This window comes from Zeugodacus cucurbitae, chromosome 2, assembly GCF_028554725.1.
Source record: "Zeugodacus cucurbitae isolate PBARC_wt_2022May chromosome 2, idZeuCucr1.2, whole genome shotgun sequence".
Lineage (NCBI taxonomy): Eukaryota > Metazoa > Arthropoda > Insecta > Diptera > Tephritidae > Zeugodacus > Zeugodacus cucurbitae.
The window spans coordinates 6,777,473-6,792,207 of NC_071667.1; the positions used below are offsets into that span (position 1 = coordinate 6,777,473).

The 14,735-nt window shown below is 39.2% G+C and overlaps 2 protein-coding genes across 2 annotated transcripts; both read right to left on the bottom strand.

The window, feature by feature from the left end:
• Positions 1-47: 47 nt before the first annotated feature.
• Positions 48-2,995, bottom strand: LOC128919833 (uncharacterized). Its single transcript, XM_054225284.1, has 3 exons — positions 1,268-2,995; positions 151-279; positions 48-56 (listed from the first exon to the last, which is right to left on the bottom strand). Exons 1-3 carry the CDS (start codon positions 2,993-2,995, stop codon positions 48-50), a joined length of 1,866 nt encoding a protein of 621 aa, XP_054081259.1.
• A 4,127-nt stretch (positions 2,996-7,122) lies between these two features.
• LOC105210231 (uncharacterized) lies at positions 7,123-9,201 on the bottom strand. The gene is made up of 2 exons (XM_011181051.1): positions 7,438-9,201; positions 7,123-7,158 (listed from the first exon to the last, which is right to left on the bottom strand). Exons 1-2 carry the CDS (start codon positions 9,199-9,201, stop codon positions 7,123-7,125), a joined length of 1,800 nt encoding a protein of 599 aa, XP_011179353.1.
• Between the last annotated feature and the right edge of the window lie 5,534 nt (positions 9,202-14,735).

Here is a 14,735-nt window from a genome sequence, read left to right on the forward strand (position 1 = left end):
ATTGAACTGCCTCGCATATTGCGCGTTGGACGCATTATTGCCGGCATTCAGAACTGCTATTGGATTATTCACGTGTCGAATGCTTATAGTTTTAAATAAATCCAATTGTTCACTCCTAGTGAATCCATTAGAGATGTTCGCGTAACTCACGATATTGAGGGTGTGCGCTTGTTGTTCTGCTGCCGTTACTTCGCTGATATCTGTGATTATTTGTACAAATTGTTGCTGTATCGTTGCTATTTCGATCAGACCGAGTAGCGCGGTTAAATTTTGTAAGAACTGCATTTTTATATAATTATATTCTTGATTTTTTTCTAGTGCATCAAGTTCAATCTTCACTAGCACACCGATAAGACTGTAGTCCAACTCTGTTTATGGATTGACCTTTCATTGTACAAAGTTTTAAGTTTTATATTTAGATCTGTTGTAATTACTTTGTACCAGTTTATGACACCTTTGTGGCCATAGGTCGTTTGTAAAAATTTAAATTAATTTTATTGTAACACTTAAGCAGTTGCATTAGCGACCAGGGACTAAGTTAAGGGAATGAATTCTCTTCGATTCTATTATTGCAAAAAGCTGACCTGGTTTTCTGGACTTGCTAATGAGAGAGTAGGAAAACTGTTGAAGAAATAAATTGTGAGGCTAGTGTATTTGTTCAGAATGGAACGGAATGGTATATGAGATATCATTATATCTTACTTATCATTTCTGCGTCAACTAAAATCAGATGTCGTTAAACTGAAGGTAAGAGAACTCCAACAACCAAAACCATACGGGTTAGTATCACAACGGCAAAAAAAAAAACCAAACGCATGAGAGTTCAAATAAGACCTTTAAATCTTCTGATTTCAACAAAATTGCCTTCCAACAATTCTGTTACATTTAACAAATGGGGAGACCCCCTTACTTAGTTGCAGTATTTCATTTTATTTGGTACGGTTCCTTTGGTCTTTTCCGTGTTAACCCTGAGTTTTATTTATGCAAATTCGTTATGTGAACGAATGGTTAGTATTGATATTGACAGATAATAAGCTTCTTTATTCGTATTTTATTAAATTCTCATTTGTTTATAGTAATAATATTTTTCGTATGATAGATGATAATTGAATCTACATAATTTAACGTCAATCTACTTTTTAAATTTTGCTACTTTTCGGAAAAAATTTGCAACTCCACCGAAATACTTGCTTAGCTTACGCCAAAATAACTCAAGAATGAAACAAAAAAATGCTAAAGATTCAAAAATGTAAACAACAACAAGTACCATATGTAAGTCCTGCCATTGTAATGGTTTGAAGACTGTCTGCTTATTGCGGTCCTCCAACAAAATCACTTTCATTTCGACTAACTCTAGAAAACTTTTTTGCAACCAATAATTTATTAGACCAGCCGCTTTGAGGCGCGCCAAAAAGTCATTCAAACTTTGACGAAACAACGAGTTGTGCTGCAACGGAAAGGCCAGCAACATGTTCCTTTCGAAGCATACATCCGACAAGCGAAAGAGTGGCTTTGAGAAATACTTCTGTTGCTCATCGTAGACGGACCACATTTCGGTGACGGGGAATGCGTAGCGTGTGTCCAACGTATCGCGCATTAGTAGTACCTCAGTGAAATTATCGAGAACTGTGAAGTTTTGCACATACTTCGCAACATGCGACAATTGCTCTAGAGCTGGCACACACATTTTGTCAACAATTATGATAATGTTACGTTCAAGAATATCACCTATGGTCTTAATGAGTGCTTCGACGGGTGCGTCGACACTGAAACTCTGCAAGTAGGCAATGTAACCGGTGCAAATAATGACGCCCATGAATGAAATGCTAATACAAACGAATTTCTCTTTTATGAAATCATGCAACTTGTTCCAGAAGGGCATGCCAAGCAAACCGCGAAGCATCGAGAAATCGGTGAAATATTCCACAGCTGACAGTGGTTGTTGATGCTCCCAGCGCAAAAAAAACGGCCAAATCAAAGAGCTCAACACGAAGAGTATGCAGAGTAAGACAAACACGTTTCTATCCATTATATGATAGTAGAAGCAGTAACGCGGCACTGGTCTTTCCAGCGGCATCATTAGGCACCAATTGCTAAAGTGAACTACATTCGAGTGACTTAGGCCATCACGCTCCTTTTCTATTGGCAAGAGTATGCCTGTATCGACAGTGTCATTAGACAGAGAACTCAGCAATAATGGTTGTTGGAAAAGTACCTTTTCCGCAGAAAAGAGCCATTGAATCGTGGCATTCCGATGATGTGCATACTCCATTAAGGTTCTGCCCATATAACCGCTGAAAGTCGCAGGCCCATGTTTTGGTGCGTAATAATATATCTGCGGATACCAACCGTCTTCCACTATGCGCAGCGGATATCCACCCAAATTTTTCATGTGTTTTGGAAAGATATTGCGATAGTGTTCTGGAAATCGCCGTCGAATTGTTTCTTGCCTTGGAAATATCTCCAATGTCCAATAAGTGCGCTCGCTCACCGTCATACGTGGTTGCAAGGCGATGCTGTTAACGGCACCTTTGTTGGCGGACAATTTTAAAATACTTCTCACATAAACATCACTAGTCGCATCATTGAAAAGTAATATTATTCCACTTTGCATGTTGCGGTCCAAAGATTGCCATAATGTGTCTAAAATTTGCTCATTGCGGTGCGTGTCTTCGCTAAGTTGCACTATACTGAGTAAATTGCGATTGAACTGTCGCACAAGGCGATCTGGCTTTGCAAGAATACCGATGTTAAGCACCGCTATAGGATTTGGCATATGAAGTGTCTGCAGAATGTTGGAAACATATGGCTTTGTTTGTTTTGTAAGTGAGTTGTCATAAGTGTTCTGCTCGTAGCTGCTGTAGACGAAGGTGTGAACGCGTTGCTCCGTGGCTGTAGCGACACAAATCTCACTGAATACTTGATAGAATTGTTGATCAATAGTTGATAACTCAATCAGACTGAGTAGTGTTGTAATATTTTGAAAGAACTGCATATTTTTTAAACTTCTAGCTGCCGTCGTAGAACTGTATATGATTTTATTTACGGAAGAAACATTTCTGTTTGCCACAACGGCAGTTTTGTTTCAATTTTTCATGACATTGAAATGTCAATTTTATTATCAATTGGGAGCACCTATGCAACAATAAAACGTCGCCTAATTTTATTGCCCATTTGGTTATGTGAGGTCAGCAATTTTACCAGTTGTATATTAGGGCTGCACTGCATCGAAAATACATAATAAAATATATTTATTTAAAAAAAAAAGATCAGCGCCTTTAGTTATTGGTGTTGAACGACAGAATAAAGAACGACACATAGCAAAATGTATCCAGTTTACGCCTAATCATTGGAGGAAAAATAATTACATAAATCTGAAGTCTCGATTGAGAAAAGCGGAACTATCATTATACAATCGGCTAGATCAATCGACTGAATTATAGAAATAAATACATCGTCGAGGAGTGGATCCAATTAAATAATACTAGGTATGGTGTTCTATCACTCTTGTCAACAGGTGCTACTTTGGACTGAGTTGGTAATCAAAATCAAACTCTACAACTCGCTCATTATTCTCGTCCTGCTTTATTATTCAGAACATTCTATGAGACGATACTAGGAGTTTTCGAGTGAAAAGTTTTGCGCAAGATTTATGGTCCTCTGATCATTGGCAACGGCAATACCGCAGACGATGGATCTATGAGCAGTATGAGTTATACGGCGATATTGACATAGTTCAGCGAATAAAAAGACAGCGGCTGCGCTTGCTAGGTCATGTTGTTTGAAAGGACGGAAAGACTCCAGGTGTGAAAGTGTTCGATGCAGTACCCGCCGGTGGAAGCAGAGGAAGAGCAAGGCCTTCACTAAGTTGGAAAGATCAGGTGGAGAGCGATATGGTTCCACTTGGGGTTTTCAACTGGCGCAGAATTGCAAGGTAAATATAATCGAATAAACTGTTCCCTCGCATATAACATAGTCCAAAGAACTCTTTTTAGTCCCACTATATGGGAATGTCCTCAATCGGATTTTAACTGGAAAGCGATGAAATGGAATAATCGACTTTGTAGACTCTGGTTAGATGGACTTTGTGGTTGGAGTATATTTCCTTTCAAATTTTCGACACTTCAGGCGTATTCTTCAAAATATGTGTTTACAGTTGTAACAACAATCAATAGAACTATATGTGACCTGGTCTACGAAAAGGGAAAAGGGAGCTAACGTGCGAAAACTAGTTTTCTGGGAAACAGCTGTTAAAAACAAATCTTCCAACCGAATCAACTAAAAAGTGAAAATTGATTTTTTGACACCTAAGCCCCCTTTCCTTAGACCAGGTCACATATATTGATTATCTAGTCGATGAGTTTTCGGAGGAAATTTAAATAATTCAGTTACAATACTTGCAATTAATAGCTGGACTCAGATTTGAAATAGGCTCTGTGAGTCTAAGAAAGATTTGATAACCATTGTTGTTCACACTTTAACAGGCAACACGCTGTGATAAATAATAAGAAAAAGATTTATACGAAGATTCGGTTATTTCTTAAGATCTACATACAATCTGCGAGACAAAACCATTGCCACCAAATAATTTGCATCTAATGTAAAATTCAGCGAAGATGAACGAGAGCAAAATGAATTCAAATGACTTTGACAACAAAAAGGTGTAGTGAAACGCAAGAAGACACATGTGCAATCGTTACATGGACTAGAAAACGAAGAAGATGCAGCATAATGAAACGACCGAAAATAAATCATCATGCATTTCGTCAATGCAACATCAATAAAGCACCAACCAGCCAGCAGGCAACAGCCAACAGCCAGCAGTCAGCAGTTAACAGCAACTTTCAACGGAAAACCACCAAACAAGCAGCGGCAACAAGTCATTTAGGCGACATCTCGTTAGTAAAACAACAAATGATTGGACGAACTGTAGATGAGTATATACACATTTACATAAATACTTATATTCATTATATATGTAACGAGTATGTACTTGCATTAACATGAACATGCCCCCGAAACGAAAAAGGCCGCGCGCTCTAAAGTGGAAGTGAGTCGCAATAAATAACCGAAAATAGACGGCGCAGATTTAATGGTTACACATCTGTCAAAAAAGACGCTACCAAAATATCTACAGGCACATATGTACATATATACATACATCCATATGGACATGTAACTTGTAATTGCAGCTGGCTGGTTGTGGTTTGTGCAGAGCTTGCGGCGATTATTGTGACATCTTCGTTGCAACAGAGCAGCTACTGCTGCTTGCCACTTTGAAAGCGCACTCATTTCTTGGCAACATTTAAATTTTAAACACTATTTTCGTTGCTATTGCTATTTTGCATCTGCTTGTTATAAGCTGGGCCGAGACATATTGTGTCAAATCGTTTCTTAGTGTTGCCACAACGTCGCTTCCTGTTGCACATGCAACACAGCTTTGTGCGCGCCACTATTTTGCGCCACTTAGTTAACATTAGTTGTGTGCATGCAACACATTTCGTCGACGGCTATGACCAAAAGTGACAACACATGTATGTCATTAGCGGCAGTTTATGCTAATGCCAACGCCGTGTTGTTGTTGTTTCTACTTTTGCAGGTGTTAGCATTTACCTCTAAGCGCTTCCAAATTCTAGACGACACACTACAAAAACGTGCCACAAAATTTGTATTCCGCAACATGTTGAACATGTCAAATGTATATTAAGTGCGACCATGCAACCAACCACCAACCATATGTGGCAATCGGCGTGCAATGCTCGCGCTAATGCCTCCATGTACATATGTATTTTGTCGTTTTTCTACATTTGTTACTGTTATAACAAAGGGAAACAATTTAGTGCAATAATTGTTTGGCTAATGTCGCTGACAATCGCACAATAATTGCATGTGCAACAAATTGGATTTGAATGCGACAATGCAACATGACGATTACCGACCTACGGGGCGCCCTCTCGCGGGGTGGCACACTTGTGGGAGGTGTGAACGAAGTCAAAATGTCAAAAAACGTTTATTGTGTTCATTGTCAGCGAGCGAACACATAAGAGATTATATGTTTTGATTTCGGGAAAATGTGAAAGACAGAATTTACCGCTTAAATTTGGAGGAACTGTGAACTCTGTGATAACAAGATTACCATCATGGAAGCCTAACAATATTTTTCGAGAAGTTAAATAGCGCTCAGTCCATTCATTGTGCGACCCAAGTCAGTTCAATTACGCTTTCAAAGGCTCCCGGCATTTCTTCAGACGTTACATTGACCACACTCACCACATCACCACTTACAATCCACATCATACACCACTCAAGAGCGCGCTACACATCAATACTACACACCGATACACACATACATTAAACCGATAACAGCACGCACGAGGATACCACACCGGCTATACAAAAGGGATCGCAAAGGAGATCTCGCCCCTATTTTCTCGCCGTCGAGCACAAGTTATCACGTGTCGCAGTTTGAATCGCAATATCCGTTTTCCTTCTAACAATTGTAATTATCAATTAATTAAGAATCATTTTAATAAATATAATTGAAATAACCTGTGGGTGCAATTCGGGAAGTGAATATTCGTTTTATTTAAAATTAGTGTGAGTGTGCAATTAAAAGGTGAGTGCGGATCAATAAGTCGTCTAATATTAGTTTGGATTAAAGGGCTCAAATATGATAACGCTTATTCTACATTTGAAAACATGGAGTAGTAGACGTTTAAAAAAGATATAGCAATAATACTTAGTGAGAAATTCCAGGATAGAAGTAGGTCATCTCCAAAGTATACATTCTGGGAACGTCTCTCTCTCTCTCTAATTTAGTATAATTGTACTTTTGCTATCTGGGGCAGAACAATATTTTAGCTACACATAAGATTAGGTAAACGTTAAGCTATTGGTATGAGATCGTCAGAAGTAACATGAAATCAATTAAACCTCAACGAGTAGGCTTTACGTCGGAGTGAACGACTTCGCCGAGAGCCTTGAGTGAGGTAAATGCATCCACTTGGCGCTGAGTTTCCGGTTACTATGTATAGATTATTTATTTGGATTTTCTTACGTCGAACTTAGGTACTTATCTACGTACCGACGTTGTATCTATAAATTTACAGCCAACTCAGCAGCTTAGTCTTCGTAACCAGACTGTATTTGATAGTTGACCTAATCAGTATTTTGAGAGATATTTACATTTAACTGAATTTTGGACTGGAGCTCAATTTAATTTTAAACAATTGTGAGTGTATATAGTGTTGTATAACTTTCGATGAGGTAGTTACTACAGATCAAGAATTCGTCTGTCGGCGCACGAAGGACTTTATGTTGGTTTAAGTGCGACAGCTTGCGGTCCACAGTTCCCGTGACCTCCTTTTATAACCAACCAAGGACTCGTCTGTAAATAAATTCTCGTTTTGCCCAACCCAATTCGAGCAGGAGACACACCACGGCGAACAACTCTAGCGCAGCAAGTAAACTTAGCACAATATGCAGAGCTTCCAGTTTCATCGGTACGAAATTGCTTTTGTCACTTTTATCCAGCAAAGTGATCTCATCCAATTGAAGCATTTCAACGAAGGCATGTCGCTTCCAATACTCCAAGAGACCCGCGGCCTGCAAATCACCCAACAAGGCGTTGAGAGCCCAACGATGCACAGAGTTTTCAGAAAAGCTGAGTACCAACGGCCATTTGTTGACGGGGCAAATATTGGAGAGACGAAAAATGGGACGCTTAAAGAACTTCTGTTGCTCCTCAATGATGGGCCATATAGTGGTCACCATGTACACATAGTGTGTATCGAAAGCATTGCGTAATTGTAGAATTTCGGTTTTGTCCTCAACAACAGTCACTTGAGGTAGAAATGGCACGAACCACTGAAACGCTTCCACTGGCAATTCAAATAGTTTCATTTCATCGGTTTGCAGTAATATTTTGAGACCACGCCCCAACAGTTCCGGTATACTTTCGGCTGGCGCTGCAGTGGGTGCACGCATATTGAAACTTTGCAAATAAGTGCCGTAGGTGGTGCTGAAGATGACACCTGCCACTGAGATACTCACATAGATTGCGCTGCGTGCGGCCAACGTGAGGCTCTCCATCCAAAACGTTTGACCGAGTAGACCCTGCAAGATGGGCGCATTGAATACGAGATCGACAGATGAGAGCTCATTCCCTTGTAAATAAAAAGTCAGCGTGAGTGTAAAGCTAAGCGCCAGTAGACCAAACAGCATCATAATGATTGTTGCTTTGTCGAAGATGATGAAAAAGTATGTTGCTGCTGGCAGAGGTTCCTCCACGGGTACCATAAGGCACCAATGATGACTGTCGAACATTCTTGAGTAACTGAGATTGCGAGTTGGATTCTCATAAGTAGGCAAGCAGTTCATGTCGGCACTGCCATTTTGCACCAAGTCATCCAAACGATCGACAAACAAGCTGTTGTGTGTCTTGCTTAACGGATACACGAGTGTGGCATTATGTTTTGCGTACTCGACAAATATCTTACCGATGTGTCCACTGAGAATAGGGTCACCGTGTGCATCACGCATGAGATAGCACTGCGGATAGGTGTAAGTGGTCGCGATACGGAGAAGTTGCTCATGCATATTGCCGAGATGTTGAGGAAATGTTTGCCGGTATGTAGGCAGAAACGTGTGCTTGACCACTTGCCATATGGGAAATATTTCCAGCGTCCAGTAGCTGCGCTTTCGCACCGTCTCTTCGGCGCGCAATGCAATCACGTTCATCGCGTTGTGCGTTGCACAGTAGTACAATATGCGTGCAACATATGCGGTACTAACGTCATCGTTTAGCAGCAATATTATACGACTTTGTGTATTTTGCCACAATCGCTGCCACAAAACGTGCAACAATTGTACATCGCGCTCCAGTTGCCCTTGAAGCCGGACTACAGCAATGTAATTATTATTGAAGTTGTCCCAGAAGCGTCGAATTGGCGGCCCGGCATCGAATTGCAGCATTGGCCACGGATTGCTTGCCGAATGTAGTCCAGCGAGTAGTGTATCTGTATGCAGTTCTTGTTGTTCCTTCGTTTCTTCTCCGCTAATATAAATGATTGTGTGTACATGCCGTTGCTCCTTGCCAGCGGCTGCCGCAATATCTCGTACTACAAATGCCAGGTCCTGCGTCAATGTCAATGCCTCGCAGAGTCTTAATAGTGCCGTTAGATTGTAAAAGGTAGCGAGCATTTTGCCGTTACTTGTTTCTTTTGCAATCGGATGTCGAATGCCGACTATTGCCTGCGTATGTCCGAATACTGATGACTACCCGAACTCAGCCAACCATTTAGCGTGTCTTGTGTGTGGAATGGTGAGGGTGCTTCAAATTATTTAATAACTGTTTAGACTGCTTTTAAGTCGCGCGTAATGCCTTTTAAATGTTAATCAATAGTGCGTTGTCTAATTTAAGCTGTGTTCGCTGATTGTTTTTACTTAATAACTATTGAAGTTCAATTAAAACCTTACCACCTTGGAAGCCAATCATTCATTGGATAATTATAACAACATGTCGCTGAACGTTTAGTGTTAGATACAATAGCGCTTGTAAATGATTATGACAGTGAAATGCAAGCAAAAGCATTTGATTAAATAAATACCAGTTTATAACTTTCTTCGGTCAGTTTCGGTGGGAAGGGTTAGGAATAACCGACTACAAAAGTGTATCTACATGGTTGCTATGAATTCAATGTCCTCTAAGCGATAGGTAAACTAGAGTCTATCGACTAATTTAGTTAAGAATTCAGAGATCTGTCTTCATGTTCGTCTAAGGTGTCAAAGTCGATAATAACAATCCTATTTTAGATATTCGAGCATAAGATTCGCCGAAAGGACAATACATCCGAATGGACAAACGTCTGATGTTTGTGACTATTTCGTCACAGGTTAGGTTAGGCTCAAAGGCTGACTCTCGTGACAGGTTTCTCGATGGATCCCACTTGGATTGCAGAAGCAGATGGCCCATTGTGATGTCAAAATACTCGTAAATATGGTTCGCAAAGAATACTATCTATGTCTATTTCTGCAAGTTCGCATGGATAGTCAAAAGTTTAGCAGAACGAGAAGTTCCAACCTTAGTCTTGCGAACGCTTGACAGTGTAGGAAGAAGCGACTTGGTGTTTCCACTTCGCCTTCCTCCATTCAGGTATGGCAACTTCTTCTATCCTAGTCTCATCGCATGTATGCCCAATCCGCAGTGTTGAGTGAGTACTCCCATTATTGCGACAAGGTGAACCTTTTTGAGTGCACGTAGTTCCGCCGACCTCTCGCGTTCTACTTTAGCCCAAAGGGATCTCGCAACCGATCAGGTTTTAGTTGCTAACCAAGCTCACGAGAGGTCCATTGATCCAGTGCTATAGCACAATAGGTCAGCGGAGTACCGTCTTCGCCATAGAGTTATTAGAAAATTGAATGTGATGGACTATGAATTCTAAGAAAAGTCTTATGTCAAAGAGATCTAATAAGTTGGAATAAAGCGAGGGAGTTTTAGAGACTTCTGAGAGAGTTGGTTGTTTGATTGTGGATTGGCCAGTTTAAGCAGATAGACAGAAAAAAAGTAATATTGGAGGATGTGGATTGTCAATGTGTGGATAATATCAGGACACAAAAATGTACCTTTTTCTACTACTTTATTGTAGTCATGATTCAATTATAGTACCAATAGCATTGTCTACCAAAACAAGAAACCAACTGACACATTTTTTGTTAATAAATCAAAGGGAAGAAATTTGCAGTCTGAGACATGGATATAAGTTGTGTGTATTTGTTGTTGAGAATCGATAGATTTATGTGTGTAAGCATTATTGCATGTTAGCTAAATATCTATTATTAGGTCTCTGCGGTACCGTAAGTGCTGTTGTTGCCTCATGTCTTTCGTTTATAAACGTACTTAAAAATTACCTTTATATAAATAAATAAATGCGCACATAATAATCATCACGATGTTGCGATGTGGCACACACATCTAACATTAACTACCAAATTGTTGCATGCAACTTGAAACGGAAAACGTGAAAGACAGATTTTTTTCTTGCTGATTTTTTGAAATTTTACTGAACTTGCTGCACTTCTTTCTTTCTAAGACGCGTCTTCATGTGTGTGCTCCGTTGTTAAATGCACAGCGCTTTGACAGCAAACTCAGTAGAAAAACCAGAAGATGTGGCAAACGTGATTTATATTTCTGTGGCATGACATGCAGTGATAACACAAATATCATGGAAGTGCACATACAGCCACAAGTAGACTCGCTTTCAATCGTGCGGCAGCACATGCTGATGTAATAAATATTGGAGAAATTGAAGAAAGACTTTCGTAGCTGAGTAACTGCGAGAACTAAGTATATTTCAGTAGAGTTAAAGCTTCCAATATTTAAGAAGGACATTTTTAACCCGATAAGTGATGGCTCTTTTTCTATTGGCTCCAAAATATATTCTTACTTAAAACTGCTAGGTGTTGTTGTTTGAATTTAATACAGATTCTAAACTTTTCAACTGTGTATGTGTCTCCAACATCATACTCATTATTTCCTCCCTTAATTAAGCATTGTTGCAACCAAAAAGGTGTATTACTTGGCTTTGATTTGACAGTTAATTCATGTGGAACTTGGCTAATTCAAATTATGTGTTCTGATGATTTTTTAAGTAGAAGCATCGGTATGATTATTAACACATGTTTTCCCAAATTTATTAATTTTATAAATTCTTAGAGCATCTTCTTAGTTCGCTTGTGCACCTTTTGATCATTTCAGAAATCTCAAAATTTTCTCCAGTTACCACACTTCATTCATTTTGAAGGTCATTCTGTGGCCTATAACTGCTAATTTAAGATGGTGGGAATGTGTAACACTTTCGTTAAGCTGATGGCAGTGGACCACTTACTCATCGTTATACCACAAAAATTCATGACCCAAAACGCACCAGCGTGTAATGGTTACCTTTGTTGTGGTAATAAACTTTCTCTCACCAACCGAAATGTGCGTGCAATTTGAGCCTTAGCCCGAATTTAGCATACGGGTTAAAAAGCAATAAAAAATAGGACTTGGAACCACGCGAGCACAATTACAGCAGAAATCACAAATGAAAATGAAGAACAAGTCGAAAAAGAAAGACAAAAAAATGAAATCATCGAGATGAGTAATCGTTATCGGAAGAATTACGAGTTGATGTGAACAAGATTTTTTGACCGTGTTGCGGAGTAATTAAATAGAGTTGCCAGACTCTTGTGAATATAAGTGTTGTGTTCTAATTGAAATTGGAAAAAGTGGGAGTTTCCTAAGAAAGAGACCGCGAGATCTCTTTACTTCTCTTTCTCTTTCTTCTCTTCTTTTTGAATCTCTTTATTTTATAATGATTTAGTGAAAATTAATTTTTAATTATGTTTATTTCGGAGTTGTTTTCAATACTCAACTTCAAGTCGAAACTCGCTTATTGATTAAAATTTATCGAGAGATCCAGAGTGTCTCAGTTCAGAACGTAAATGTTAAATATGAGAATTTCCTATTTGGATTTCGAGATTTCGGACTATATTTTGCACTCAGTAATGGGACCCCGTTATGAATTCAAGGTATCGACTTTGTTTAAGTAGGCCCTTCTTCGGTAAACGATAACAAGAACCTTCTCCCAGTGTTCGTGTATTCTGAAAAGACTCATTCAAACTGGAAAATCGGACATTTCTCAGTGAGTTATAGGTTTTGGTAATTCTCAAAGCTAAAAAAAAGTGTTGAAAAGCTACAGTCTTTTTTCTAGGAGAGATTACAAATCCGCACTTTATGCCGCCAATGCTTTTATAAACTAAAAAACGCCTAATTAATGCTAGTTGGCAACTCTCTCGCTCACATACGTATTACCAAAAATACATACACACCGTTATTTAAGCCGATAATAAAATTTTATTGAACAAACAAAAAAGTTGAAGTAACTGCGCTGAAAAAACGAGAAACATTACGTCTTCCCGCTTTGTCTGATTAAGCGAAAAAAATTCAGTGCAACAAAAACACAAAACAAGTTAAATTGATTTGTTGTTGCTGTTGCAACCACAATGAACCACAACAATAATTGGGGTCGGGAAGACCCCAAAAGAAAAGAGATATGCGCCGATATGCATATAAATTAATATGTATTGATATATGCATGCGCCAATGCATAAGTCTGTGTGTGTGTGTGTGGCGCGTCTTTGTAGCGAGTAAGTAAGATAAATTGTTAGGGACTCGAAGCGGCACGAACGACACTGCCAAGCAATTGACAATTTAAGCAAGAATAATAACAGCAAATGTGGCAGGCAGTCAGGCAGGACAAAAATAACGGCAGAAATGCCAGATTTAAATATAAGCGGAATATGAATGTGTGTGTGTGTGTGTACGTTATACTTGTGAAGAGTCACAAAGGGTCTGGAGGCTGTTCGTGCCTACTAACCGACTCATCGCCGGCAACTAAAGTCGAAGGTTGCCAAATTTATGTTGCAGTTGCATGCAACACTTTTTTGTTGAATTTTTGTTTTTCAGAATTTTTTGTTCAGTGTTTTCTGGTTGGTTGATTTTATGCGTTGCGAATTGCGTTAAATTTGCCAGTGAAACTGCAATTCTGCGCCTGCGGCATAAAGTTGCATGCTGACGCAAATACGTAAGCGTGGTAGTAGCGCTCGCGTTGTGAGTGGGACAGCGCATGTATGTCGCCGCTGTGAGTGTGGCACTTTTGGGCGTTTGCAGTAGCACTTGCAACTGTGGCATGCAATTTCTTCACTTTCGCACGCAGCAATTTTACATTCTTTTTGCCGCGAGCATCTTTGTTTTTTAATCAAATAATACTTTTTATAGATTGAGTGCGAAAGTGAAAAAATAATGTTGCATGCAGTGAAGCAGCATTCTTTAAGATTCATATTATACTCACTTAAGCGAAAATGTTGACGAAATACTGTTATAAAAATTTTGGAAAATCTTCGCGCAACTTTAGCGCTTAATTAACACTTTTCAATTCTTTTTTCAGTAATTTTCAGTTTTTCTCCTTTTTGTTTTGATTTTTCACTTCACTTCAAATCGATTTTAGCTCATTCAAACATTTTCGCTTCTCATTAAATTTTCATTTATGGCAATTGACATGCCGCAGCGGAATTTTAATGAAGTTTTATCTTGTCATTTAACATCTTCTTCTGCGTGCCACCGCAGACTTTACAAACTGAGCGTTACTGTATTTTTTTTTTTTTTGGTTAACAACTATGTTTGTACATCGTCAGTGACACGCATTCTGGCATTTCAGCGCGCCATACAAAGTACGGCATGTCCATCTAAACGCCCATCATACTAACACACACATTTCAATTTCTATTTTTTTTTCTTGTTTTGCGCGAGTAGGCAGCGCGCACTTCTCCTAACATTGCCGCGACATAGTGTCACAACATTGAAAGTCACTCAAAATCATCTCAACGCCTTGTCAATGTTTGTTTACACTCCATTCATCGGTTTCTTTGTGCATTCTACGGCGTGGTGGCATCGGCGTAGAGCCTTAATGTTTGTGTGCTATGCTTACGTTTGCTGGATTTATTCAATGATTATCGCATTTAATTTATTTTTCTGCTGACTTACCAAGCCGTGGAAGTATTGTGCAGTTGTACAATCCCAATCTGCCTCAGGCGCATTGTCGGCAGATTTTCTCTAAAACTTAAATAAAATACACTTTAATATGCTAGGAAAACTGCAGACATTCATAATTTTTTTGAAGCTTTCCTTTCCCTAA